This window comes from Sardina pilchardus, chromosome 8 (assembly GCF_963854185.1).
Source record: "Sardina pilchardus chromosome 8, fSarPil1.1, whole genome shotgun sequence".
Classification (NCBI taxonomy): Eukaryota; Metazoa; Chordata; class Actinopteri; order Clupeiformes; family Clupeidae; genus Sardina; species Sardina pilchardus.
This window is the reverse complement of record NC_085001.1, coordinates 26,965,020-26,989,777: the sequence shown is the minus strand read 5'-3', so window position 1 is coordinate 26,989,777 and position 24,758 is coordinate 26,965,020. Positions and strand designations below refer to the sequence as shown.

The window sequence follows — 24,758 nt, the reverse complement described above, 5'->3', positions numbered from 1 at the left end:
ACGGTCTTTCTGAATGACATTTACTATAAATTTCTCACAGGGCTGTTTTCAACTACAATACTGTATATATCAAATCTATGAATTGTCGTCTTGTTGCCTCAGCTCAGTTATACCTTCTTCGTTGGTGTTTAGCGGCTTCTTCTTCCGGTTCGCGGACTGGGAATCGATACTAGGAATTGAAATTTTAACTTTTGATCGATTCCGGGAGAATTGTAAAGCTAGTCCCGGTTCCCATCGATTCTCGATTCTCGATACCCAACCCTAGTAGGCTGACCTGAAAAACACTCAGATGTGTGCGATTGGGTGTTCCAAAAATAGGCCTAGCCTTTGGCTTTGTAGGCCTAGTGAGAGATTGAGCAAGAATTAAATGAAAAGTATCTTCCCTTTAAGAAAACATATCGTATGGCTGTCGCTAGCATAGCTAGAATAGTGGTCATATCGCGATTGTCAAATTTTTTTTTTTTCCTCCCGTCATCTACTTCCTACATTTTTGGTCACTCCCGGGACACCGTAACACCGGGGCACATGAAACTTGGTGGGCATGTAGCCCCAGTAGACAGTAGAGTAAAATGTTGTTTGGTCCCGGGGGAAACCCAGAAATTGCAGTTTTTCCTAAATAATGACCTGAACCGTGGCATCGAGGATGACAAAATGTTTAGGTACGTAGGTCTCAAGAGCCTGCATCAACTTAGCTTATAACCAGTCAGTTTTGCACCCTCATGGTAAAAAATCCGACATTAACATCAACCTACACCGGATCGGGCCTGATTTTTTAGTGTTTGAACCGCGTCGATAGCTCAAACGCTCTAGGAGAAGAGGCATTCTCAAGAAATGGGCGAGGGAGAACAATAGATGTAGCATGACGAGCCAGACCCACATCAAGATGTAGGGTCTGGACACTCACCGTAGACAGGGCTCAATCGGAGGGGTGGGATAAACAGTTGTCTTTCAAATGGGATGGGTAACCTTCCCTCTCCACGCAATAGGATAACGCTAAACGAATCATCTTCTTGTTTTCAAATAACAGGATGCGTTACCATCGCAACTTCTGGTCGTATGTCAGTCACCATTATGTTAAGCCCACCCACTGACTCTATACACGCTGTGATTGGCCCACTTTTATTTTCCATGTCTCAGCTCCTAAGCTTTACGGAGCGTTGCTAGACTGCCCCGCCAGCCAAATTACATTTGCTGCCGCTAGGGGCGTCTAGATTTCTAGGCTACAATAGATAGGCTTGTCTTGCAGAAAGCCCACTAATGAATTGATGTGTGCATTTAGTGACTGTACACCCACCGACCTGCAGATGGTGCTATTGAGTAAAGTGTTGCTGGCTAAGAGTGATACTGTCACACTCACACACACACACACACACACACACACACACACACACGTATGCACATACACACACACGGATACACACACATCTACATATTCCACACACGCCCACGTATGCACGCACACATACACACACGCACAGGCACACACACACACACACACACACACAGACACGCATCCACACACACAGAAGCAAAGAAAAAACTGGAAAAAAAATCACAACAGAGAAAAAAAAAAAAAATATATAGGGCTTAGACCTAGTCATTAAATCATTCTGTAACACTGTTCAGTTGTTTTGCTTTTTTAGACATCATAGCTTTAAATGATTTGTGTAATAAAGGAAATCATTGTGAAACTCTCTAAAAGTGGGGGTGGGTTAAAACTTTAAGTATTTACATTTATGTATATAGAATATTTAGAATAACAATCACATTGGCTTAGAGATCGTCATCATTCCTATGATTATCATTATCAGTTTAAATGGGATATTTCCAGGATATTTCATGTAGGCTATAAAGTTGGCCACAGCTAACATTGTACAGATTTTCTCATTTGTTTACACACAATTTCTGGTACTCGAGACACAATGGCCGTAATATGTAACTCATGCACCAACCTCCTGACACTCAGCTTTACACTCAAATTGCTAAAACACACTGTTTTCAAAACACACACTCTGCATTTGGCACTATTTTCATGAAGAAAATGTATTGTTTTCTCAAGGAAAACAACTGCCATTCAATTTCTAAAGCTATAACTGCACACTGACTCATCACATGGGCAAACAACTGTCACACAATTTTACAATTAGGAATCAGAGCTTTAGGCTATACAGAGGCAGAGAGGAGTGAGAGTAAGAGGAGGAGGAAGGGGAGGACGAGGAAGGCCAAGGACCATAATCTCTGATGAGATCTGAGCCACTGACTAGCACATCGCAGTGCTGCATATCAATATGGTACTTAATGAGTACAGTAGTACAGTATTGCCTGTGAACTGCAGGACTGTAAAAATAAAGTGTTTCAAATATTTGGAAAATCTTTTCCTGCTTTGTATTCCTACACAGTATTACAGTGATTTGTTTGGCAGGTGAAAGATTACCAACACAAGGCCTTCTGTTTCCTAAACGGAAAACTGAAATCATGAACATGGTCCTAGAAAATAACGGCATAACATTGGGGCAAATACAAAGAAATATAATAGAAAACATTGAGATATTTCAAAATTGTATAGGCTAGGGTAAGCTATCAACTTATCAGCGTATTGTTGTAGCATTGTTTGTAGTGTAACACTGAACAAAAAAAGGCTTAAGTCATTATGATGAATGGAGAAGAAGTGTTTTCAATTCATCATAGTGTTTTACATTGAGCACATCATTGATCAACTGGTTCATAATAGTCATGGTGGTTTGTGTGCGTCTTTTGAGAACAAAATACAATTTTGGGGAGAAATTACATTGTTTTGAAGGTAAAGTTTCATTTTGCAGGAGAACTGAGGGGTTTTGCCCATTGTGTGTGTGTGTGTGTGTGTTTTTGGATTTGTTTGTAGAGTTGAGTTTTGAGAGAAGGCATGCTTTCAGAAAATGTGTGCAAACAACAATCGAGAAAAACTGTAATAAAGGCCCTGACGGTCTGCACTCCAGTCCAATAGGTGGTAGCATTACAGTAAAGCATTGACATACCAGCCTTCGGAAACCGAAAGAACAAGGCACTCGACGGAAGTTTTCTTGCCTGATTATAACACGTTTGCCTATATTCTGTACATCATTGCGAAGATTTCAGACTTAAATATTTGGAACTATTGCCAACAAAGCCGACAACTAATGCGACCTGTTGTTGTCTGACTGTCAGAATCCCGGTAGCGCGTGGTAGGTTGCATAGTTAATCTGCGCTGACTGTCGTTAGCTGCCTAGCATAGCTGTGGAAGAGCAAAAGACTGAGTGGACTCGACAAAAAGAAAGTTAACACAACCAGGGACAGTCCACAGTCTCTCTGTGGCTCATCTCCGAATAGCGCTGGACCGCTGATGTAATGCCTTGAATAAGGAGAAGGATATTCTTCGACCTGCACTCTTCGGTTTGCCGTGGTGAGTTTTCTGACCAACTTAGTTTTGTGGTAAACAAGCCAACAGAATGTCCATGGACAACTGCTGTAACTTATGTTCATAACTGAGTCTGCATGTGTCAACAATAACGTTAAGCTAACGTTGAACCTAAAAAGCTGACGCCACGTTATGTTAGATTAGCTAGCCGGCTAGTTTGACAGGTAAAAATGTTGAGAGAGACTGCCATTTGCGTAGATAGAATTAATTTGCTTGGCATAATTCTTGACGTTTGCTAACGTTAGTGATGGCTTAGCAGTTAGTGAGTCATTGTGTGTATCTAACATGATGACTAGGCTCTCTTGTGTTAAGAAAGGAAGCCTGACATAACTATTCGATGAGCTAATTTAGCTTTCGGGTGAGGTGTCATGCCCAGCTGTTACTTTGTATCCATAAGGATATAGCTGCTCTTGGCAACTATTTTAGATATCACAAGTCTGTTGAGGTCTTTAGATTGTGGGATGAAAGTCAAGTCATTGCAAGTCATTTGACGCAAGTCAAAACGGTAGCGTATGACTTTACAGTAGGCTAAGCTCAGCTGTTAATCAGACACAACCCCAGTTGTCACTATATGTAAATCATCTCTTCTTTGTTTGCTGCTTTAAGAGAACACTAATTCACCTGCTCATGGCGTGTGCAAAAGTGCCACTGGACGAGCAGCATGTCACCGACGTCGTAGGGCCTATGGGCCGTGAACGCACCCTCCCGGCACTGGTAAGCTCAAGATTTTATGGACCATATGTCATTGAATGGTGATATTGAGAAGCGGTCATAAAGTGTAAACTGTCTTTTATTGTTCAAACAGCACCCAGACCGTAAGGAGGAGCGTTGTTTCCTTCTGTACAAACCTCCTCCCGAGAATAATTCGTCTGCACAGATCGAGGAGTTCTTGGAGCAAGCTCAGTTTATATCTGAAGATTTGGAGTGGTTGCTGTCACTGCCTCATGATAAATTCTGGTGCCAGGTAAATATTTGGCCGATATGGTCGCATGCTTTTCCCCCTGATTGGTTAAGACATAACACAGTAATGAAAGCGCATAGAAATATCTTCACTTGTCATTTTTGTTGTCAATAAGTTGGCCCATGTGTCTAACATTCTCTTTATTAAAGGCCTACCACTTGCATCATTACTTAAGTGGTCCTCCTATTTGCAATACAGTACATTTCTGTTTGTCTTGTTGGGGTATTGTTTTGTATACTAACTGGTGGACAATACATTATTCCTTAGACATCTTATTGGAAACAATGCTAATTCCCAGCTGTAAAGGCCAATGCCCACTGGGGACGACATTCACGTCTGTGGATTTGACACTCAAGTGATAGAACAGTTTCAGCATTGATGTGCGTTAGACGCCGCCAGTGGGCGTTCGCTTTCTTACTAACCACTCTCCGTCTCACAGGTAGTGTTTGATGAGTCTGTGCAGAGATGCCTGGATTCTTACCTGAGCTACGCTCCTCGCTCTCTGGACGCGACTCTGTCTCTCTCGTCTCCTGCTGTGGCCGACATGCAGCGCTGCATCCACCGGTCTGTGTTCATGGTCTTCCTGAGAATGGCTACCCACAAGGAGTCCAAGGTGAGACTGGGGTTCGTTAGGGGACAGGAGGAGCCGTGGTGCAAGTGTAACTGGTGCCAGCTAGCTTAGCTGTGCGTGTGGAATGTTGGCAAACCTCATTCCCTGACGTCTCAAGAGTGCTGCTGGCATGAAAGCTAGTAGCCTGGGCTTGTCGATTGTCAGTGCGCTCGACTCCTGATCCGAGGTGCTGCTGTTTGCCGGTTCAAGTGCAGGCATGTGCTGAATCGCGCAGATTCAACACAACGCAGGTTACACAAGTGGCAGCACCTTTACTGCACTTGGATCTAAATGCCCATGGGGACCCTGGTTTGATTCTGGCCCGATTCTGGCCCTGTCGTGATCATTTCCCCATCCCACCCAATCTCTCTCCCGTAGTCGCTTCCGGTCACTCTCAATGGTCCTGTCTGTGTAAAGGTTCGAAAAGACATTGTTTTCTGCTCAAGTGAAGTGTTTTTGATAAAATGTTTTTGGGGTTTTTTTGCTCCTGTGTGTCCCTCTGTCAGTAGTAGTTTTTTTCTGATAAAAGTGGAAGGTATTTATCAGATTTTTGTTTTTGTTCATCTTCTCCTCTCAGGAGAACTTCATCACCCCGGAAGTATTCGGAGAGATAATTTACAACAACTTCCTGTTTGACATTCCTAAGATCCTGGACCTCTGTGTGCTCTTTGGCAAAGGCAATGCACAGCTTCTGCACAAGATGATCGGTTGGTAACACCAGTCACTGACAGATTGAAAGAAATAGATATTGGGCAGTGGCACCCATTGATGTTCAGTTGAATGTTAAATCAATTTCTTCTTTGTTTTTTAGATAACATTTTCACACAGCAGCCTTCTTACTATGGTGATTTGAATGAAACCGTTCCCTCTATCATCCAGGTAAGAAGGCACAGACACTTTGTTCAGTTGGTCTTTTCTGCTTTCGTGCTATTGCCTTCATAATAATGTCCATGGCAACCATTTTCTATCCATAGGTTTGTGTCAGAGCCATATAGATACAGCTCTGGTTTGTGTACTACAGAGTAGCCTTCTGTCCACTTGCAGTACTCTAAAGTAGAATGTAAGCTTTCTAAACTGCATATCAAGTTGTTAGCACTATAACCACTTTAAATCCATTTAGCGGACCATTCATATCCCAAGTGTAGCTTCTGGAAAAAAATAGATTCACTCACTAAGACATACAACAGGGCTTGTAGTATGCATGCGTTCATATTGTTTGCTTTCATGGGTTTGAAAATTGAATATTGCTTAGACCATACATGTGCTCAGTGTGCATTTGTGTCTGCAAGGCTGTGTGTACACGACCTTGTCAGAGCCTTTAGTAGACCAGATTGTTGTTTCCAGGGTTCCACGGGTCATGGAATTTTTGCAATATTTTAGAAAGTCTATTCCAGACATGGAAAGTCAGGGAAGTTTATCATTTTTGGGACAAAGTAATGGAATATCAGGGAATTTTGTAGCAGTAAAATTGACTTGCCAAAATATTGGAATATTGGAACTTGTAGCGAAACTTGTGAACTTCAGCCGCGTTCTGAAAAGCTGTATAATAGGCTAATGATAGGCTACTTTCAATATTTGTTTTCATTTTGGCTGGTAAAAAAATATGTCTGGGCGATATTTTCTTTCATCTACCAGCCATGGCTAGTAGGCCAACAAGTTACTTTCAATCCCTGAATGAGAGAGTGTACTACTGTACTGTATGTCTGTAAGTTAGTTTAAATGTATCTGTAAAACAAAGACATTTAAATGCATTTAAAGAATGCCTGAGTGCATGCACTGTGTCGAGTTGGTTTGCCTAAAAGTTAGACTGGGCAAATGCTGCCCACAGCTAATGTTCAACCCTAAAAGATTGAGCTTAGCCTGGTGATAGCCAGGCTACCTAAAAGTATGAGCTAAATGTCAGTAAGTCTCTGTGTGTACACAGGTGCTAGACACAGTCCTGGAGAAGTGTGGCCTTCAATCTGAGGGAGCCTCTGCCTCTGAGCCTCTTAAACTCAACTCACATGGTCGTACGACTGCCATGACCATGTCTCAGGAAGTGAGTGGCTTACCGTGTGTGTTGTGTGTGTTGTGTGTGTTGTGTGTGTTACTTTGTTTGATGGGCTGTGAGGATGTGGGCAGTAGACAACCCATCTGTGCGTGCATGCGTGCATCTGTGTTTGTGTGTGTGTTACTTTCTTGGATGGACTGTGGAGATTGTGGCCAGTAGATGCCTGATCTGTGTGTGCGGGTGTGTTACGTATTTTGATGGGCTGTGGAGGATGTGGGCAGTATGGGACAGTGTGTTTTATGTATGTATGTAGCATAAGGTGACTTTTCTTTTCTTTTTTTGCGTCTAAGGACCTTGTGGACCTGATGGTGTACATGTGTGACACGTGTACCACTCTTCACTCCTTCTTGGACATTTTTCCCGCAGCCTGCCAAACATTCCACTCCCACGGCTTTCTCAGCAGGTCAGAGACCAATAGGAGAGGGTCTGCTCGACTGGAGAGACCAATAGGAGAGGGTCTGCTAGACTGGAGAGACCAATAGGGGAGGCTAGACTGGAGAGACCAATAGGAGAGGGTCTGCTGGACTGGAGAGACCAATAGGAGAGGGTCTGCTAGGCTAGACTCCTTTGATTGGATCTGAGCCATCATATAGAGCTTCATAAATTATTGAATAATGTTACCTGTAATCATTGTTGTACTCTTATAACCGGAAGGGAATTGTTGTTGAGAGCTGAATTAATTATGCAATTAAGTATGCAATATTCTAGTCATTAGACAGCTCATGTACTCTTGTAATAGTTGAGCTGCCTAATGAATGAATGAATAAAAACTGAAAGATTGAGAACTGTTCTGCTTTGCTATGGTATTTTGATGTGACTCACTGAAAAGATTATGAAAAGGCGGAAAGTTTTACCGTTCTTGTTTTTACTGTTCACATTCTAGACTAACTTCGTTTTACGAGATGGCATTTCCTGACTTGGAGAAAGCAGTGAGAAAGAGGAATTTTGATAGAAGGTAACACACACACACACACACACACACACACACACACACACATATATAAGCACACATACATGTATATAAACACACACACACACACACACATACACACACACACACACACACACACACACACACACACACACACACACACTCACTGATTGTTTTCTGGTCTTGTTTCCCTACTCTCAGTGTTCAGGACGACCTGTGGAGTAGGCTTTGCCATTCGCGTAAGAAGTTGGTGGAGATAGCCCATCTGCTTATCCAACACACCTGCCTGCAGCCTCTTCTAGAGGGGTACATGTTTAAATACATATATGACCAAATGGGCCATTATTTCAATGTTGGGCACAGTAGAATGGTTGAAGCTTTAAACAAAATTTGTACAAAATGTAATGGTTGAAGCAAAAGTAGAGCTAGATCTAAAAATTTGGCAACCTCTATTTGCTAATTTGATTTTAGCAGATCCAAATACTATACAATGGCTTTAGTCTATGAATAAAATACTTTGCTTTGCTGACTTTGCCTATCGTTTGAATTACCCTCAACTTCCCGCCTATTAATCAAAGTTTCTTTTGCTGATGTGGTGTTTTCCTTTGCCTTGCAGCACTGAGAACACACTGTCTTATGTGGAGGAACTACTGCAGAATTTCACCAATTTCATTCAGGAGAAAAGGTACTTAAACGTTTCCATTTTTAATTAAACGCTTTTCCCAATTCCTTTTCTATACTGAGTGCCTTTGTTACTTTCCTTTTTTTTTTGCTTAACTCTGCTTAACTGCTACAAAAAAAAGCCTGCTTGAAGTTACTGCTGTTATATGTCTCCGAGTAGGGCTCATAGCTCCATTCCGATTTCTATTAGATTTACATTTATTAATTTGTTTGACACCTTTATCCAGAGTGCCTCAGAGATGACGAATAGCATTCAAGCCTCAGTACAGAGGAGACCTCGCAGTAACAGTGCAAGTTAAACAGAACAACACTACCTAAGCCACAGGAGATTGTATTGTTATCTATTGTATGTCAGTCATTTCCCCCTGTGATGCCTGAAATGACAAATCTGGTCTCTGCAGTCCCTGGATGCTTAGGTTTGTGGTCACATTGTCCCGCTACCATGCCACGTGTTGGCAAAGGTGAAGAGTGACGTTGGTGACCTGGTGACGTTGGTCTTTGTGTTGCTGTCTGTTCCCTCAGATTCCTGGCTGATTATGACGAGCAGTTTCCGTTGGCAGATGACATCAGTCTCCTGCAGCAGGTGTCTCCTCACCTGTATCCTTTGTGCTGCTTTTAGAATAGAAAAATCCCGTGAGGGAAATTCGTTTCTCTGCATTTAACCCAATTTAACCGAATTAGTGAACACAGAGCAGTGAGCTGCCTGCCCAACCAGCGGTGCTCGGGGAGCAGTGAGGGGTTAGGTGCTCAATTTAAGAGATCATCTTACGACGGGGCTCACGTGTGATTCATCAAACTTTCGTATCACTCCAATTCCAGCGTAAGAATAAACGTATGTTGATAAATGTGGCGGCTGGAAACGAGCGTAATTTAAATATCACGCCCCTATATATGCTCGTTTTAATGGCCTCGCCCCTAGAATTTACGACATGAAGGTGCATTATACGTTCAAAAGAGATCATTAGTGATCTCGAGCCACAGTGACGTCCAGCTGAACCTTGTTAGTTTTGACAGCTAGAAGCTGTCATCAAGGAAGGCGGGAAACTAGAGTGATTTCAGCGAGACAATGCATCATACTATAAATGCATTCATTACAAAACTATATGACACTGAAATTTGCCTTTTGAAAATAATTTAAAATCTATCATTCATGAATGTTGCGTTTGCCAAAGAGGAAGTAATCATCTCCTATATGGCTATCCTAAGCCATCAAATGTGTCAATATAATATGCTACATTACAGCAAATAGGCTGCACATGTACAGGAAAGGTGATATGCTCGAGATAGTCCACGAGTTCAACTCTTCAACTTTCTAATCCACCGCAGATTTACTGCTAAACGGTGCTATGCCACCTGAAAAACTAGCGTTCGCGAGTTCAGACTAGATGTGAAATTTGAGCATATAGCACCAATCATGTAGCCTGGCAAGCCAAACTATACAGAAATGTATAGTCTGGGGTCGGACCATTCACAGAGCTGAAGCCTGTGGGTGGGATGAACTGGTGTCTTTCAAACTGCCTCTGCACGTAATAGGCCAGCACTTGAGACCAATCGTAGCCGGTCGGCCAAACGGCAAATACATACTTCTTTAAAACGAATGACTTGAGTGCTTCTTTCTGCTCAACCTTCAAAGAAAAGCCCAAGTCTAACTCTTCCAAAGCCGATTCAAACGAGCGCGCTTCGTTAGCCTCATCCATCTTGCATTGTTCTCTATTGTTCAACACGGTCTCACACCCAACTCGTCGAACGAGGACGCATGATCAAACCCTTTGGCGTCAATATCGGAAGCCGAAGGTGCCCCCGCGCGTTCATGTAATGCGCTGCAATGTAATAAGCAGTTCTGTCATCACCGTGCTAAGGCGGGCTCAAGGACTGAGTACACAGATAGAGCGTTCTGATTGGACCGACTGACTTGGTGTCAGACGCAGGATTGCGACCCTAGACCATCCCAGTAGGCAAAAAATATGTTTTGCCGCTTGGGTGCGTGTAGATTTCTAGGCTACCGATCACGTTCACATTGGTAAATGCCATACTTTGCGTTGAAACAAGCATACGCCTGTTTTACGCCTGTTTTTGGTCGTACGCACGTTTCATAAATGAGGGCCATTATCTTTAACCCTGCCGCTCTCCAGAGATGAGACCCGCACCTCGTACCTCCTTCAGGCAGTGGAAAGTGCCTGGGACAGTGTGGGCAAGAAGAGGGGCACACGCCGGATGCCCGCGGCCGCTGGGACCGGCACTGGCGCTGGCGCAGGGTCTGATTGGGATGGCAGAGGGGCAGCAGCCGCAGGTCTCGAAGGAGCTGCAGCTGCGGCGGTGGAGGACTTCCCTCAGAAGGGAGATAACGTGAGTCAGTCATTCAGTCAGTCAGTTGAGTTAATCCTCCTGTGCATCAGAGTGTCCCTGTCTGCTAAATGCACTTGACAGCCGCCTCCAATGATGTGGTCAATGAGGAATTTATAGAGGCTCTAGTCAAATCTCTTTCTCGCTCAAGGGTTGTCCTATTAAAAGCTCTCTAAATGGAGTCTCTTCCACTGCCCTTCATTCAGGAATTTCATATGCTTTCAAGACCATTGTTATGTTTTACCTCATGTTAATTGGACATACACCACATAGATACCTGTAGAGTTTTTCACTCACACACACACACACACACACATGTATAAATGTGTTTGTGTGCGTTTATATAAGAGTAATATGCATGTGAACATCACTGCAAATCCATTAAATCCATGAAATGTCTGCTTCTGTCCTGCAGGGGGCAGTATGCACAGTGAGTGCTGGGGAGCTGGAGTCGCTGTTGACCCACATAAGGGACCTGCTGCCTGACCTGGGGGAGGGCTTCATCCTAGCCTGCCTGGAGGAGTACGGCTACAGCACCGAGCTGGTCATTAACAACATCCTGGAGGACCGACTGACTCCAGCCTTAGACAAGTTGGACCGGACAATGCCTAGGTGAGGCGGGGCGGGGTTTAGAGGGCTTACTGAAAAGCAAATAAATAAGTAAGTAAATAACTAAATAAGCAAGTAAATAAATAAGGAAATAAAAAAAAAATATATATATATTTATTATCATTATTATTATTATTATTATTGTTGTTGTTATTGAACTTAATCCTTGGGGTGCAATTAAAATATATATATGAAAACGTTTGGGGAAAAAACGCTTACTGAAGCGAATACTCCTGCTGAATTTATTGGAAGCATGTGACAACCGATGTACGTCGTGTTTGGGGTTCAAGCCTTCTTTAACATCTTGCCATCACACATACAGACATGAAGACAGTACCTTGAACGTCCTTCGAGCTTCATTTTACCTGTATGTTTGATGTGTGTTAAAAGCTGTGAAACCTGTGGTGTAAGCCATCCTCTTTTCTGTTGATCAATCTGTTTGTTTGTTTGTTTGTTTGTTTGTTTGTTTGTTTCCTCAGGCCAGTGAAAGAGGAGCCGCCGGAGGTGCTCGACAGTAGGTCCAATGTGTTTGATGACGACGACTTTGACGTTTTCCACAGGGATCAGGTGGACCTGTCCCGCATCTGGAAAGGCAAAAAGTGAGTCTCTTCCCCGCCTCCATGAATGCTACAATCCTCTGTTCTCCTAAATAATTAATATGTTATTTTATCTCATTAACACATTTTATTCATGGATTTCATCAGGTCCCTTACCACAGCTTTCAAGCACCTAGATTATGAACGCAAACTGCCTGGTGCTTGATTAATACACCTGTGTGTGGAAAGGGACCTGATGAAATCCATGAATAGCATTATTTTATAGCCGGTGACGTCTGCAAATCCGACAAAAGGTTGTCTGTGTTTTAGCGGAAGAGCCAATCAGATTGCCTCTTCCTTCCGTACTCTTGATGGGTCCATGCCATTTATTTCTCATATGCAGAGCCAGGACTGTATAAATATCAGATTTGTTTGAGCACACAATTAAAGGATGGGATTTGATTTATACAGTATGTGGACGGAACCTTTTAATGTAATTGTTCATTAATACATTTGGACTGGTTATTATTCTTAATCAGAATCAGAATTAGCTTTATTGGCCAAGTCACAAATGCTTAATCACGAATACTTGATAAAACACACGTAAAAAGGACATGAACGGTTGCATGTCCATGGATTGGAAGCATTGAAAGCTGAGACCTTGGCTCTGCCCACTCAGGAAAGGAGAAAGCTTCCAGGCCCTGCTGGATGACAAACAGCACATAGCGGAGCAGAAGGCCCGGTACCTGGCCTACGAAACCGTGGTGGACGAGGTTCTGGTGGGTCCCGGCGAGCCTGGTGCCACTGGATCGGGCTTCCTATTGGACGACTATGATGACGAATATGATGATACATACGACAACAGCCAAGTGGGAGCCAACGATCTCGATGATGACGATGATCTATTAAACCGAAGGTAAGCACCAACCGGGCCCACAAGGGCAGCTGGCCTCACTGTGTGAAGATAAGTCCATGGGCGCACTTTCTATTGCGTGTAGTTCTATTGGTAGTAATACAGTTTAGTAATGGGATGCTTGCGCAGATCTATCTATGGAGTAATGAAACTGTCTGGATGTTACAGAACCTCTTTAAAATGTCTAGAAATGTGCTCATAGTTACACGTTCCCCAACAAAAAACGGAGTATGCAAAAAAAATTCCAACAAAGACAATCTGTTTTACGATACCACATAATGTGGCATCCTTAAAGAACAGGTACAGTAGTGAGTTTGGAAAAAGGTATAGAAGTTTGGAATGTGTCTTTTGGTCAAAATAATCCTGTGTACTTACTGTATGAGTGTATGGATGCATATCTTTGACTCTAACCCTAATTTAATGGCCACGTTCATCTTGTAACAGCGTGTAGTAACATGAGCGCATGGCGATTAAACAGTTACGGAAATATAAAGTACAAATATAATGTGCGGCGGCACCCCTCAGATGTGTGATGATGTCTAAGTAAGCCCTCCTCTGTTCACAACAGACCATTCACCACCCCACTGGTCCTTCAAATGCACAAGAAGACTCAGGGCAGAGAAGAGGAGGAAGAGGAGGAAGAGGAAGAGAACAAGGTAATACCGTAATTTCCCAACTATTAGCTGCAGCTTATACATTGATTTTACAACATTTCTTCAGCTATGAGGTTAATACATGGGGGCAGTTAATATGGTATTAATATGGTTTTGTTTCCTTTAAATTGGATATACACTGTCCTGCGATGCAGCGAATACACAGGAAATTACTGCACTTGGCCTTTGATCATTTAGTCTTTGACACAAGATTCCACTCAGCTTCTTGTACAGGCAATGGTTATCTCCAAGCTGGACTACTGTAATTCTCTGTTAGCTGGCCTACCTGCTTGTGTTTTAAGACCACTACAGTTGATTCAGAATGCTGCAGCACGACTGGTCTTCAATCAGCCAAAGAGGACACATGTAACCCCTCTCCTAGTTACTCTCCACTGGCTCCCTATAGTAGCCAGAATTAAATTTAAATCTCTCACTCTGGCCTATAGGACACTGACTGGATCTGCTCCCAGCTACTTCAGTTCTTTAATCACGATGTACATTCCCAACCGCCCATTGCGATCTTCTGAGGAGCGTCTGTTATGTCGACCAACCATACATGCTAGGTCAAATTGTAGATCCTATTCTTCAGTGGTTCCGTGTTGGTGGAATGAGTTGCCCAGTGCTCTCCGTTCCAGCAACAGCTTTGGATCTTTTAAGAGGGGTCTTAAGGCATATTTATTTAATATGCACTTAGTCCTTTGAGTTTGTGATGTGTTATGGTTTGTATAATAGTATTGTTTTGTTATAATTTGTCTATTGATAGAATTTGAAATTTATTTTGTTATTGTCCTTAAATTTAGCCATACCATGCTTTAGTTATTATTATTATTATATATAATTAACTGAGTGACTTATTTGATTGCTATTCTCATTTCACTGTTTTATTTCTCATTAGGTTAGTGCTTAAAATTATTGTTTTACTGATAATATTACTATTCTCCCTAGTTTGTAATTGTTCACTGTTAATTTAATTTGTATTGTTATTTATTTGTATGTCGCTTTGGACAAAGGCGTCTGCTAAATAACCATAGCCATAGCCATAGCCATAGTCTAAGCATTTATGGCATGTATTTTTGTAGCCTGGCTATCACCAGACCAAACTCAATCTTGGTCGCGCTCAATCTTGGTCCAGATTGTGCTATATTTACCCAGTCTAGTATTTTGTCTTCTGTGGCAAAATATGAGGAATGGTTGGTTGTTTGAAATCTGTTGGCTGAAAACATTTTACTGTATTGTTAAAATATCTTCCCATTAAAGATTGCCTTCTAAGTATCCTTGTGTCCATATCTTGATTGATATGAAATGATCAATTAACGTATTAATTGGGGCCACCCTACAATCTGTGCCTTGTCCTTTAGGATGAGGGCGTGAAGAGAGACATGTTCGTCCAGGACCCTGCTGTACTGAGGGAGAGGGCTGAGGCCAGGAGGGCTGCTATGCAACACAGGAGAGGGTAAGACCCCGCTTCCGGTCTCTGGGCAGTGGGCCTTCGCAATGAGTGTTTATAACTGTATTTATATAGCACTTTTCAAGTATAGAGCACTCAGACATACAGTATATAGCGCCTTTTCTATATGGAGTGCAACGCTCCACACGCTAGACATAAACAAACAAATTAACATAATAGCAATAATATTTTTTTAAAAATCAAACAAAGTTTGAATTAGAGTAAAATCAAACAAAACCAAGATGGCGCAGTGTTTACTCTATGATTGTAAATTGTGCTGTGGATACTGCAGTAAGAGTTGAAAAACATACCACTGTTAACGATCATCCAGTGACAATCATACCCAAGGCATTTGCACCCAATGTTTTCACTGAATTGATTCATTACTTGTGTTGTCTTGACGAGCTAGCTCCTGAAAATGGCCATTTCAAAATCACAGTATTTTTTTTTTTTTTAAACTGATCATTACTTGTGGAAACTGATTGCCAATCAGAATGTGTATTTTGCTGGCTCCATATATTAGGGGCTCACAGGCCCGAAACGTCACGGTCTTAAAGGGATAATCCGGAGTGAAATGCACTTTAGATCAATTTTTCGGACTATTGGTAGTACATACGTTGAGTTGACACCAAAATCATGTCATTCGGATGTATTTTGAGAAAGTTCGAGCTCACCGTTTTTAGCCAAAACTCGTTAGCCTGGAGGTGACTCGGGCATGTCATTTCGCCGCTACAAAACGCTATTTTATACCTCTTCTACTGTTCCAAACAACACTACACTTACGTGGTAGTGAGTAGAGGGTCCCTAAAGCCAAACCGAAGTATCCCCACGTCTTTATGTGGTCGGATAGAGAGTCCAGAATGAATTTAATCGAGTCAGTACCTTTCCGGAAATGTCGCTGTTGCAGCTGCCAACGCTATAACAACACTTTATTAACATTTCCGGAAAGGTACGGACTCGATTAAATTCATTCTGGACTCTCTATCCGACCACATAAAGGTGTGGGGATACTTCGGTTTGGCTTTAGGGATCCTCTACTCACTACCACGTAAGTGTAGTGTTGTTTGGAACAGTAGAAGAGGTATAAAAATAGTGTTTTGTAGCGGCGAAATGACATGCCCGAGTCACCTCCAGGCTAACGAGTTTTGGCTAAAAACGGTGAGCTCGAACTTTCTCAAAATACATCCGAATGACATGATTTTGGTGTCAACTCAACGTATTTACTCCCAATAGTCCGAAAAATTGATCTAAAGTGCATTTCACTCCGGATTATCCCTTTAAAATAAAGAAATGGGAGCATAACTTTGGTTGCAGCGGACTTTTCTCTTGCTTTAGTACTTTTAGTACTAGTACCTTTTTGTCCTGCACCCTTCTTTTAAAACTGGATGTGTGTGCTTTCATTGCAATTTCCATATATTAGCACAACAGTACTGAAATACCCCGGATACTGTATGACCACGTCTTCCCTCTGCCGTGCAGATTCAGACCCCCTCCTCCCCGCCAAGTGGAAGGCAGACCCAAAGGCCAGGGCCAGACCCTGGAGACGTTTCTGGACAGGCGGAAGAAGGAGGCCAACAAGAGCCGAGGTGCCAACCACAACCGCAGAAACATGGCTGACCGCAAGCGGAACAAGGGCATGATCCCGTCCTGAGGCCACTGAGCCCAATTGGGGGGCCTCTGGACGTCACATGGTCACAACAGTCTGTCGGAGGGATGAGGACGACAATGCACGAGGATGGATGGACGACTCACATGAAAGCACAGCACGGGGAAATGAACTCCAAAAGGTCCCAAGTCAAGGTTTTACCTGACTGGTCGCAGTTCTCAACAGTAGCGACTCACTCAATTTCTGCCTCCAGTGTTCTTTTTGACACGCAAAAAAAAAAAATGGAATTTCGTTTGAAAGGGTTTGTTTAAAATACTTTTGATTAGTTCAGCCACATAAACCTTTTTTTGTTTGTTTTCTTTTTTACAGGCAGCAACTGTCTTACACCTACCCCCAAAATACACAGAACTCCCCCCTTTATTCTAAGCCAAAGAGCAAACAGTTTTGTTTTTGTTTTCTTCCATTTTGCCATGAAACAAGTGGGTTTAACACAGAGAGACGAGACACAATTAACTCTTGCAACATTTTTAGTGATCAACAAAAGAAATCAAAGAGTTTACAGGTAAAGACAGGTCCAAGCAGACTCTCCCTGACAGGTGTGTGCGTGTGTGTGCGTGTGTGTGCGTGTGTGTGCGTGTGTGTGAAGGTATCCTCTGCCATGCTGTGATTGTAGACATTTCAAACCATAGGTCTTTACAGGGGCTGTAGAGACTAGTTGACAAGCATTCAGGGCTTTTAGCTCGTAAATGTCAGCTAGACAGTGAGGTCAACTGTGGGTATGATCACTCGGTGGAAGTTTCCAGTGAAACGCAGTGAGTGCCATCATGCAATGTTCAACAACATGCTTTTTTTGTAAGAGGACATTTTTATGATTGCTTTTCTTGAAGCAAGAGTAAAAGATAAGGAGGGGGAGGGGGAAAAAAACAAAATAAATAATTTAAGCAATTATTCCTTGTCAATTTGTTAAATGTCTGTAGAATCTTGAACCAGCACGTGAGATGAACATCTCATGGTGGAAGGTGACCTTCCAATCTTCCCTTAGGTCAGAGGTTGGCCCTTTTGTATTAGCTTAAAGGTTGTATCCCAACATCAGTACAGAGTTGTTTTAAGAGTACGTCAATGAGCCTCTGACCTGCTGCAGAGGAGTTAAAATGGACAAATTCTTTGACTTGCGGCTTATAGGAGTGCCTTGAAATGTTAAGAACACAGTAATACACCATGTTAAATCTTGTGCATATAAACATTGTTATGGTGTATGTTTGGGTGAACCAGCCCAAACTACCCATATTCAGCAGCTATTTTGAATACTGACCATGCTCTTCAGGTTTTGTAGGGTTTCGTAACTGACAAAATATAGTATAATTATTTCCTATACTTAATACAGGATTATTGGATATGGATTAATAATTCTCAATTGCATGTATTTGCTGAGCATATTGGTGGTTCATCTGTATTCAGGGGCTTGGTCCAAAGTCTGAATTTAGAATGAACATATCTGGGTATAAGCAGCCATGCTTTGAATTAAAATCATTAATAAAAAAATATATTGTTATACATTTTCAACCAGTTGGCTTTGTGTAACATTCCTGTTGCGTCCACTGTAGGCATATTTGCAGAGAACATCCTATCCATAGGCCCTTTGTTAGCTTTAAATGGTGAAGAGTTTCATACAGACTGAACCAACAAAGATTGCGTGCCGACAAGCAGAACTAAAAATACAGTACTAAAACTTGAGTGTAACAGAATCTACTCACTAGACTACTGTCAGAAGTACGCTGTTCAAAGTCATGGATACAGAAATTCTATTATTTTCTGTTCCTGTGGTTCAGGCAGTTGTTCACCCCCAGACTGCCACAGTTTGTTTGTCTGGGGTGTGAGCAATATTTGTGCAGTCAATTGAGATCCGCTCACACCAAGGGACCTCTCTCTGTACAGTACTCGGGAAGACATGAGTCTGTTTCCAGGTCACAAACGCATGTCCAAGATGGGCTGTCCTTCCTCCTGCCCCAGTCCTGAACGTTCAACCAACCATCAACAAAAATTACCTGCAGATAACAAAGAAGAAGAGGTTATCTGTTGGACTTTTTTCTTCAACTGCCACTGTGTGAGAGGAGTGTGTGGGTACATTGTTCAGTTAGACTGGCATACCATTGAGTTTGTGTAATGGAATGCTACATGGAATGTGTGAAACTAGAATTGTAGCACATGATGAGAAAAACCCCAGAGCTTAGTTGTGATTTTCCATGCAAACTTTCTATGGAAGAACATATTGTATACTACATAAGAATAATAACCAAGTGGTCAGCATTTTAAATCACGTTAGGTTTCATATTACGGTATGTCCAGTTTGACCACTTTCACTTACCAAGTACGCTACGCTTGCATAAAGGACAGGTCTGCTGAAGCAATAACCAAGGGTCCACGCAGTCCCTGTGGAACTCATGCAGGCAGGGCAACACTCTCAAACACTACAGGACAAAGCAGGCACGTAAATTCAATAAACATACAATACCTCGTGACAAAGCCACATTGTAGGAAAAATCTGGCTATTTTTCACACATATCTCACACTGTTTCTCAAGGTCACTGTCTAGTATTGTCGGAATAAAAAAAATGAAAACAATCGGTTTTACCTTAAGTTGTTGCAGCCAACAGCTAAAGCAGCCAGACAGTTACAGCACTACATTGTGGACATGAAGATGTGGGCTCATGAGCATGCCCCAGAGTGTAGCCCCGTAGCTGCCTGGAACCTCTAACTGTTGGCAGCGGCAACTCAAGCTAGTTCAAACTCTTTGATTGTTTACGTTTCTTCCATACCAACAGTACTGGGTGACCTTAACAAACTGAGATCTAAGTGAAAAATCACCGGATTTCTCCTTTAAATAGTGTTGTAGGGCTAAGGCAAGGTGTTGATCGGTCACCAGATTTTTAAAAACTGAAAATAATGTTTCCCCCTTGAAAAATGATCTCAAGATAAAGGTATACAGTACCTGGTTGTTATTGAACTGTTCTAGACAAACAGCACAGTTGTCTGTTTCTGTAGGCTGCGACGGGTCGCCCCATGTCTTTGGTTGAATGTAAGTCCTTGTTTTCAGAGCTGATAGCCTCTTAATGATGTCCTGCTTGGGAAGTAACTATAAACAGAAACAGACAGACATTGAAGATCGCAGGATTCTGAATTCACGTTGTTCTTTGTTACGTGACACCTGTGGGTACCAGAGGTGGAAAACTTCAGCTTCAGAAAGTAAAAATCCTACCACATATCTGTGCCAACCATTCACTTAAACCAGCTGATTCTAATTAGCACAACTCTTCAGCCAGGTAGAGCAGCTAATTGATGAGATCATTTGTGTTAAGTGCACAGGTTTTCCACCTCTGGTGGGTACAGTAGCTTACCTCCAGGTCGTCGCTGAACTGATTGTCCTGATACTGCCAGCGAGCTTGGACAAGAACCCCGGTACAGAGGATGAGCGCTACTAGAACTACTGTGTTCCACAGCTGCTGCAGATATTTCTGTAAGAAAGCCGTACTTAACATTTGAATGTATTCATTTCACTTACATCCATTTACATTTACAATGTTGTGGAGATATACAGATACACACAGGTGGTTCTGGTGTTGTGTGTTGTGTTTGGGAAATTATGTTGCAGTATATGTTGTCATTCATCAGATATACTGCACACAACACTTGCTCGTACACTACACAACGCAACAACACAGTCCTGTGGTTATTTTCAAAGGAGAACACTGGTGAAGGTCATGATTTCAACACTGTTGGAAGTCCAAACTTGTTTTTATTTTCTTTTTTGAGTGTTGCCACCCCCCACCTGGACCTGGGAGTTGGTCTCTCCAGTACAGATGACCCCTTGCCACTCTCCGTACAGACCACCTCTCGATCGCCCACAGCTCGACCACAAAGTCAGAGTGGCCCCCTGTAACCAGAAAGTAAGAGTAAATCATTGAATATCATTTAATCACAACTGTGTATGATGGGTGACATGAACTTGAATTCCAGAGTACAGTAATTTAATGTTTTTATTTGCCGCCATCATGTATTAGTGCCATCCTCCAGACTGAACTACAGTAGTAACATGGTAAATGCCTCACCAAGTTGTCCTTTAGAAAGGTCTTGTATGTGATTTTTGCAGTGGCGTGCAGGCCCCTGTGCATGCACAGATCAGAACTAACATTTAGTCCATGTTTTCAGTTTCAGAGATTGAATCAGTAAGTAAGAAGGTAAACATTTTCTAGAGATTACCTAAGGAGCGCTCCAATGAGTTTTGTGACATTTTCAGATGTCTGAATAACTATGATTGGTTTTGAGAGCACTTGAGAGAGATCCATCTATCGGAGAAAGTCATGTTTACATCATCCGTACCCAACATGACAGCATTGAATAAGCACCAAGCTATCAAATGGTGAGTTCTACAGCTTAAATCGTTGTTGTACTTACCTCTCGGACAGTGTTTTGGTTGAGGGCCAGGATAATAAGTGCAGACGCTCCTAGAACAAGTGCCCGCTTCATCTTAAAAGAAACAAATGAATGTTTACTGTAGGCTCATCAAGGCACATCATGGACTGATTTCCATAGACTGAGTCCTACTAAAAACTCTTTTTCTGTGGGATTAGTCCTAGACTAGGGTTCCATCTACAAGAAATGCCCTATGACATGCCCTGTAAACTTAGTTCACTCCAGATCATAGACTGCTCCAGATGGGTTGGAATGATCTAGCACTATGAGCTCAGTGTCAGTGACCGAGGACACATGGTCATCATTTCATTTGGACAGCAGACCTAGCCTGCAAGGCTTGGGAATGGTAGGCCTACATTACACTCACACAACTTTGTCTCTGCTACACAGGAAATAAACAAAACAATCTACTGCAGTGACATTTAAATTAAAGGAAAATATTCGTATTAAGTACGTATAAGTTCCTATTTAGTGTGTGAGCTATTCGTTTAAGCACTTGCAGCATTTTGTGTTATTCAGCCTACCTTATTGACCATAGCAGTTGCGAAGGACTCTTGACTACCGACAGGACTTTTGCCATCTTCCACTTCGACAGGGACGACACCTATCCACGGATTCGTCGCCTTACTATCATCCTTCGGCTCACGGTCGTCGGCATTTAGGGGTTCATCTTCATGCAGCTGGTGAAAAAATGTAAATGAAATGATGCGTAATATGGGACCTGGTCGCTATCTGCAATAAATAAACCTATGTTCAGACAGGCAACGCGATTGCTGAATGACAGCTTGGCGCATAGCATTAGACCGTGTGAATTAAGAGTCCCTTCTGATTCACTAAACCACACACAGATAGGGGATAGGCTACTGTGCTTTTGACGGAGCAGTGCGCAGTGCTGCGTCCCCCGACAACGACATCACATTTCGTTTCAGTCTACTTACTAATCGCAGGTCTCCTTTAAGATTGCCATTTTCTTTTCTATCCGGGCTCTTGTCGCTCAAACTACCCTCGATCACTTCTCCGCGTAAAGTGTTACTGATGTCCTGGCGTCCCTGCAGAGAGATTTCCACCAAGGCTACCTGTTCGGCGGATGTCATACGCAACCAAAACATAGACACAAACAGAATCAGCTGAGCAGATATAGCTTTGGACCCCATGATGAACCTTAACAACAACGACTGAGTACTGGTAAATATTAAATGCCCTGCATTATTGTTGAAAATTTAGCCACTGGAGACTGCTGTACAGAATGTAAACAAAATGACTTCCTGGTATCACAGGAAAAGGCTGGATGGAGTTGTGCTATAGGTCGCCATCTGCCGGAAAGAAAAAAAAAGTTTAAAGTACCCTGCCTGACGATGCTGCTAAGCTCTGAAAAAAATAGAACATGCTGTTGCGCATGTTAAGATTTGAATATGAAAAAGAATACATTATTTAATTGGGTTATCGAAAGGTATATTTGAAGCTGTACAATAGAGCTTCAACGCTAGTGGACGTCACAACTTGGCAAATCTCGCATGAGTGACCTTAATAATCACTTGAATGCCTCATGGAATTGCAACTCGCACACATTGATGAGGGGGCGCAAGGGCAGGCAACAGTCAATCCACTCTGGATGTCTGGCAACTCAACAAGTGGCAGCGTTGCATCGATGGTAAGGAGATGGAATCATTAGGCTGTGTCGATATATTTGATCTATCATATAATATTAATTTGTGTATTTATCCGCGCTGTTCTTCATGCAAGTCATGAAGACAGACGTTTTACTGTTGTTAGCGCATTACACGTTGAAGACCTTGTGAACGCCACCGAAGGCTGCCTCCATCAAGAGCCTCTGCACTGAAGGGCGGAAAGACAAGTTCCCTCCTCTGTGCCAGGTGTGCCTCTAACGAACTGTTGTCAAAATACACTGCCAGCATGAGTGGACATGTCGGCAACTTGAGCCCAAAACAGGCTGAAGCTTTGGAACAGGTAAATCAATCTGTTTGGGTTTCCTTGGTCTGTTTGGTCACTTTTGCGATAACAATTGTGGCACGAGTACGCTTATTAATGGTTAAGCTATACCAATTCCTGGTACCAAGTGTTTTAAACAAACCAGTATGATTAAATAGAAGAACATAATTCATTTGCCATCTGTTTTGAGGCTGTAAGTGACTTCCTGACAATGTATTCTAGAAAAAGTCTTCAAATGTCAGATACACCTTTCAGTTTCAGATTCAGTTTATCTGAATCAGTCATACATTAATTGGTTCAGTAAGATTTTTACTGTTTTTTTGTTAGTAGCCTAGGCTCATTAACAAGCTAACGTTTTGGCTAACATCCTGATGTTACACCTAGCTCCTTTGATTTTAACTCCTGCAATATTGCATTTTACTGTACATCACTGACCCGCAATAAGACTAATTATGCAAATTGTGAAGTGTGTTCTTTGCTTCAGTCTTTTTTTCTTAGTAGCTGTAATGTAGTCTGTAATCTGTAATACATAGAAAATACTGATCAGTGTCAAACTTGATTCACATTTGTTCTCATTATATTGTCCCCTATGTCTTCCATGGCTTTCGCATGGCTGCTCTCTTCTTCCCCACTGTCTATATTAGTTTCGTGAGAGGGTTAAGGACATCCTTCCTGAGTGTCCGTCACAGAGCGACCACTTTCTGCTACGGTGGCTCAGAGGTGAGAGACAAAATAGTACATCTTTCCAGTCCACTTTCAGCTGAACAGACAGTAGTTGTTCAGTGAGTTGAATGAGTCAACCAGTGCCAGGCGGGATGTCACGTCTTCAAGACCATGCCCATAATCGCTTGCATTTATGCTCATCATTTTGCACCAATATAGTATAGTGCAGTGGGTTCAATTGTCATAATAAAGTAATTCATTCTTTATTACATGAGTTGAGTTTCACATCAACAGCCAATTGCAGCTATTGTTACAGTGGCCTCTTATCAGTCTGTCATAGTTTAGGCTAAGTGCCGACACAGAGGCCACAAGACAGACAGACCAACGTACATTGTGCAGCTCTCGTCTTCGGGAGCTTCATTGTGTGAATGAGGCTTGAGAAACGCAGGCCTTGTGCCACAGGGCGAAGACAAGCTGGGCTGAATCAGTGCTAATCTGCAGTTTAATCAGATTAAAACTGCGAAACAAGCGACTGAATGTATCGGTCAAGTCAATGACAATGGTGCCCAGTGTTCGCTGCGCTTAACACCTCTGTGCACTTATTGTGTTGCATGATGTGCTATTGTGCCCAGCTCTGAATTATTTTCCCTCTGTTCCCTGGGTTTGCATTTCTAGAGTTTTCTGTTTAGTTTCTGAGACAGTACAATAACTATTAGACCTATACTAAAACTCACAAATCATGCTTTCCAGTTGTCCATTTTACTTATTTCTGCAGTGCAATAAATACCTCAAGGCCCGTTGTGTCTGAGGCCTACCAAATGGCAGTACTAAGTGCTAGCTTGAGGCCTAAGATACTGTGGATGACCACATGCAGTGCTCTCACTCTCTACTGCACTCTCACT

General features: G+C 42.4%; 3 protein-coding genes across 7 annotated transcripts in view; 2 read left to right on the top strand and 1 right to left on the bottom strand.

Moving 5' to 3' along the window:
* The first annotated feature begins 3,003 nt into the window (after positions 1 to 3,003).
* Positions 3,004 to 18,269, top strand: ascc2 (activating signal cointegrator 1 complex subunit 2). The gene is made up of 19 exons (XM_062543436.1): positions 3,004 to 3,418; positions 4,040 to 4,147; positions 4,239 to 4,397; positions 4,834 to 5,007; positions 5,582 to 5,711; positions 5,816 to 5,883; positions 6,929 to 7,042; positions 7,345 to 7,457; positions 7,938 to 8,009; positions 8,187 to 8,291; positions 8,602 to 8,670; positions 9,189 to 9,263; positions 10,799 to 11,012; positions 11,425 to 11,621; positions 12,098 to 12,217; positions 12,834 to 13,070; positions 13,636 to 13,723; positions 15,079 to 15,173; positions 16,647 to 18,269. The coding sequence occupies exons 2-19, from the start codon at positions 4,061 to 4,063 to the stop codon at positions 16,816 to 16,818; spliced, it is 2,289 nt and encodes a 762-aa protein (XP_062399420.1). The 5' UTR covers positions 3,004 to 3,418; positions 4,040 to 4,060; the 3' UTR covers positions 16,819 to 18,269.
* The window catches only part of rnf215 (ring finger protein 215), a 9,022-nt gene continuing 1,546 nt past the window's right edge, over positions 17,283 to 24,758 (bottom strand). Inside the window, exons 1-10 of one of the 2 annotated variants that reach the window (XM_062543443.1) lie at positions 22,182 to 22,397; positions 21,768 to 21,923; positions 21,226 to 21,297; positions 21,031 to 21,116; positions 20,880 to 20,934; positions 20,600 to 20,704; positions 20,169 to 20,285; positions 19,763 to 19,906; positions 19,139 to 19,241; positions 17,283 to 18,818 (exon numbers count right to left, since the gene is read on the bottom strand). In XM_062543443.1, the coding sequence (XP_062399427.1) occupies positions 18,805 to 18,818; positions 19,139 to 19,241; positions 19,763 to 19,906; positions 20,169 to 20,285; positions 20,600 to 20,704; positions 20,880 to 20,934; positions 21,031 to 21,116; positions 21,226 to 21,297; positions 21,768 to 21,923; positions 22,182 to 22,397 (1,068 nt within the window). In that variant the 3' untranslated portion in view covers positions 17,283 to 18,804. Of the gene's footprint in view, positions 18,819 to 19,138; positions 19,242 to 19,762; positions 19,907 to 20,168; positions 20,286 to 20,599; positions 20,705 to 20,879; positions 20,935 to 21,030; positions 21,117 to 21,225; positions 21,298 to 21,767; positions 21,924 to 22,181; positions 22,398 to 24,758 lie in introns of those variants that run through there. The other variant, XM_062543444.1, reaches the window with a different exon arrangement.
* sec14l8 (SEC14-like lipid binding 8) overlaps positions 22,300 to 24,758 on the top strand; it is a 14,530-nt gene continuing 12,071 nt past the window's right edge. Inside the window, exons 1-3 of one of the 4 annotated variants that reach the window (XM_062543440.1) lie at positions 22,300 to 22,428; positions 22,987 to 23,211; positions 23,838 to 23,913. In XM_062543440.1, the coding sequence (XP_062399424.1) occupies positions 23,158 to 23,211; positions 23,838 to 23,913 (130 nt within the window). In that variant the 5' untranslated portion in view covers positions 22,300 to 22,428; positions 22,987 to 23,157. Of the gene's footprint in view, positions 22,429 to 22,583; positions 22,895 to 22,986; positions 23,212 to 23,837; positions 23,914 to 24,758 lie in introns of those variants that run through there. The other 3 variants (XM_062543439.1, XM_062543441.1, XM_062543442.1) reach the window with 3 other exon arrangements.

What these genes read in the sequence shown, in the direction of transcription:
- ascc2 (XM_062543436.1), top strand. Translation starts at nt 4,061, where the DNA reads ATGGCGTGTGCAAAAGTGCCACTGGACGAGCAGCATGTCACCGACGTC. An exon ending in CCGTTCCCTCTATCATCCAG is followed by an intron (nt 5,884 to 6,928) that starts GTAAGAAGGCAC and finishes GTGTGTACACAG; the next exon opens with GTGCTAGACACAGTCCTGGA. An exon ending in AGGAAGAGGAAGAGAACAAG is followed by an intron (nt 13,724 to 15,078) that starts GTAATACCGTAA and finishes CTTGTCCTTTAG; the next exon opens with GATGAGGGCGTGAAGAGAGA.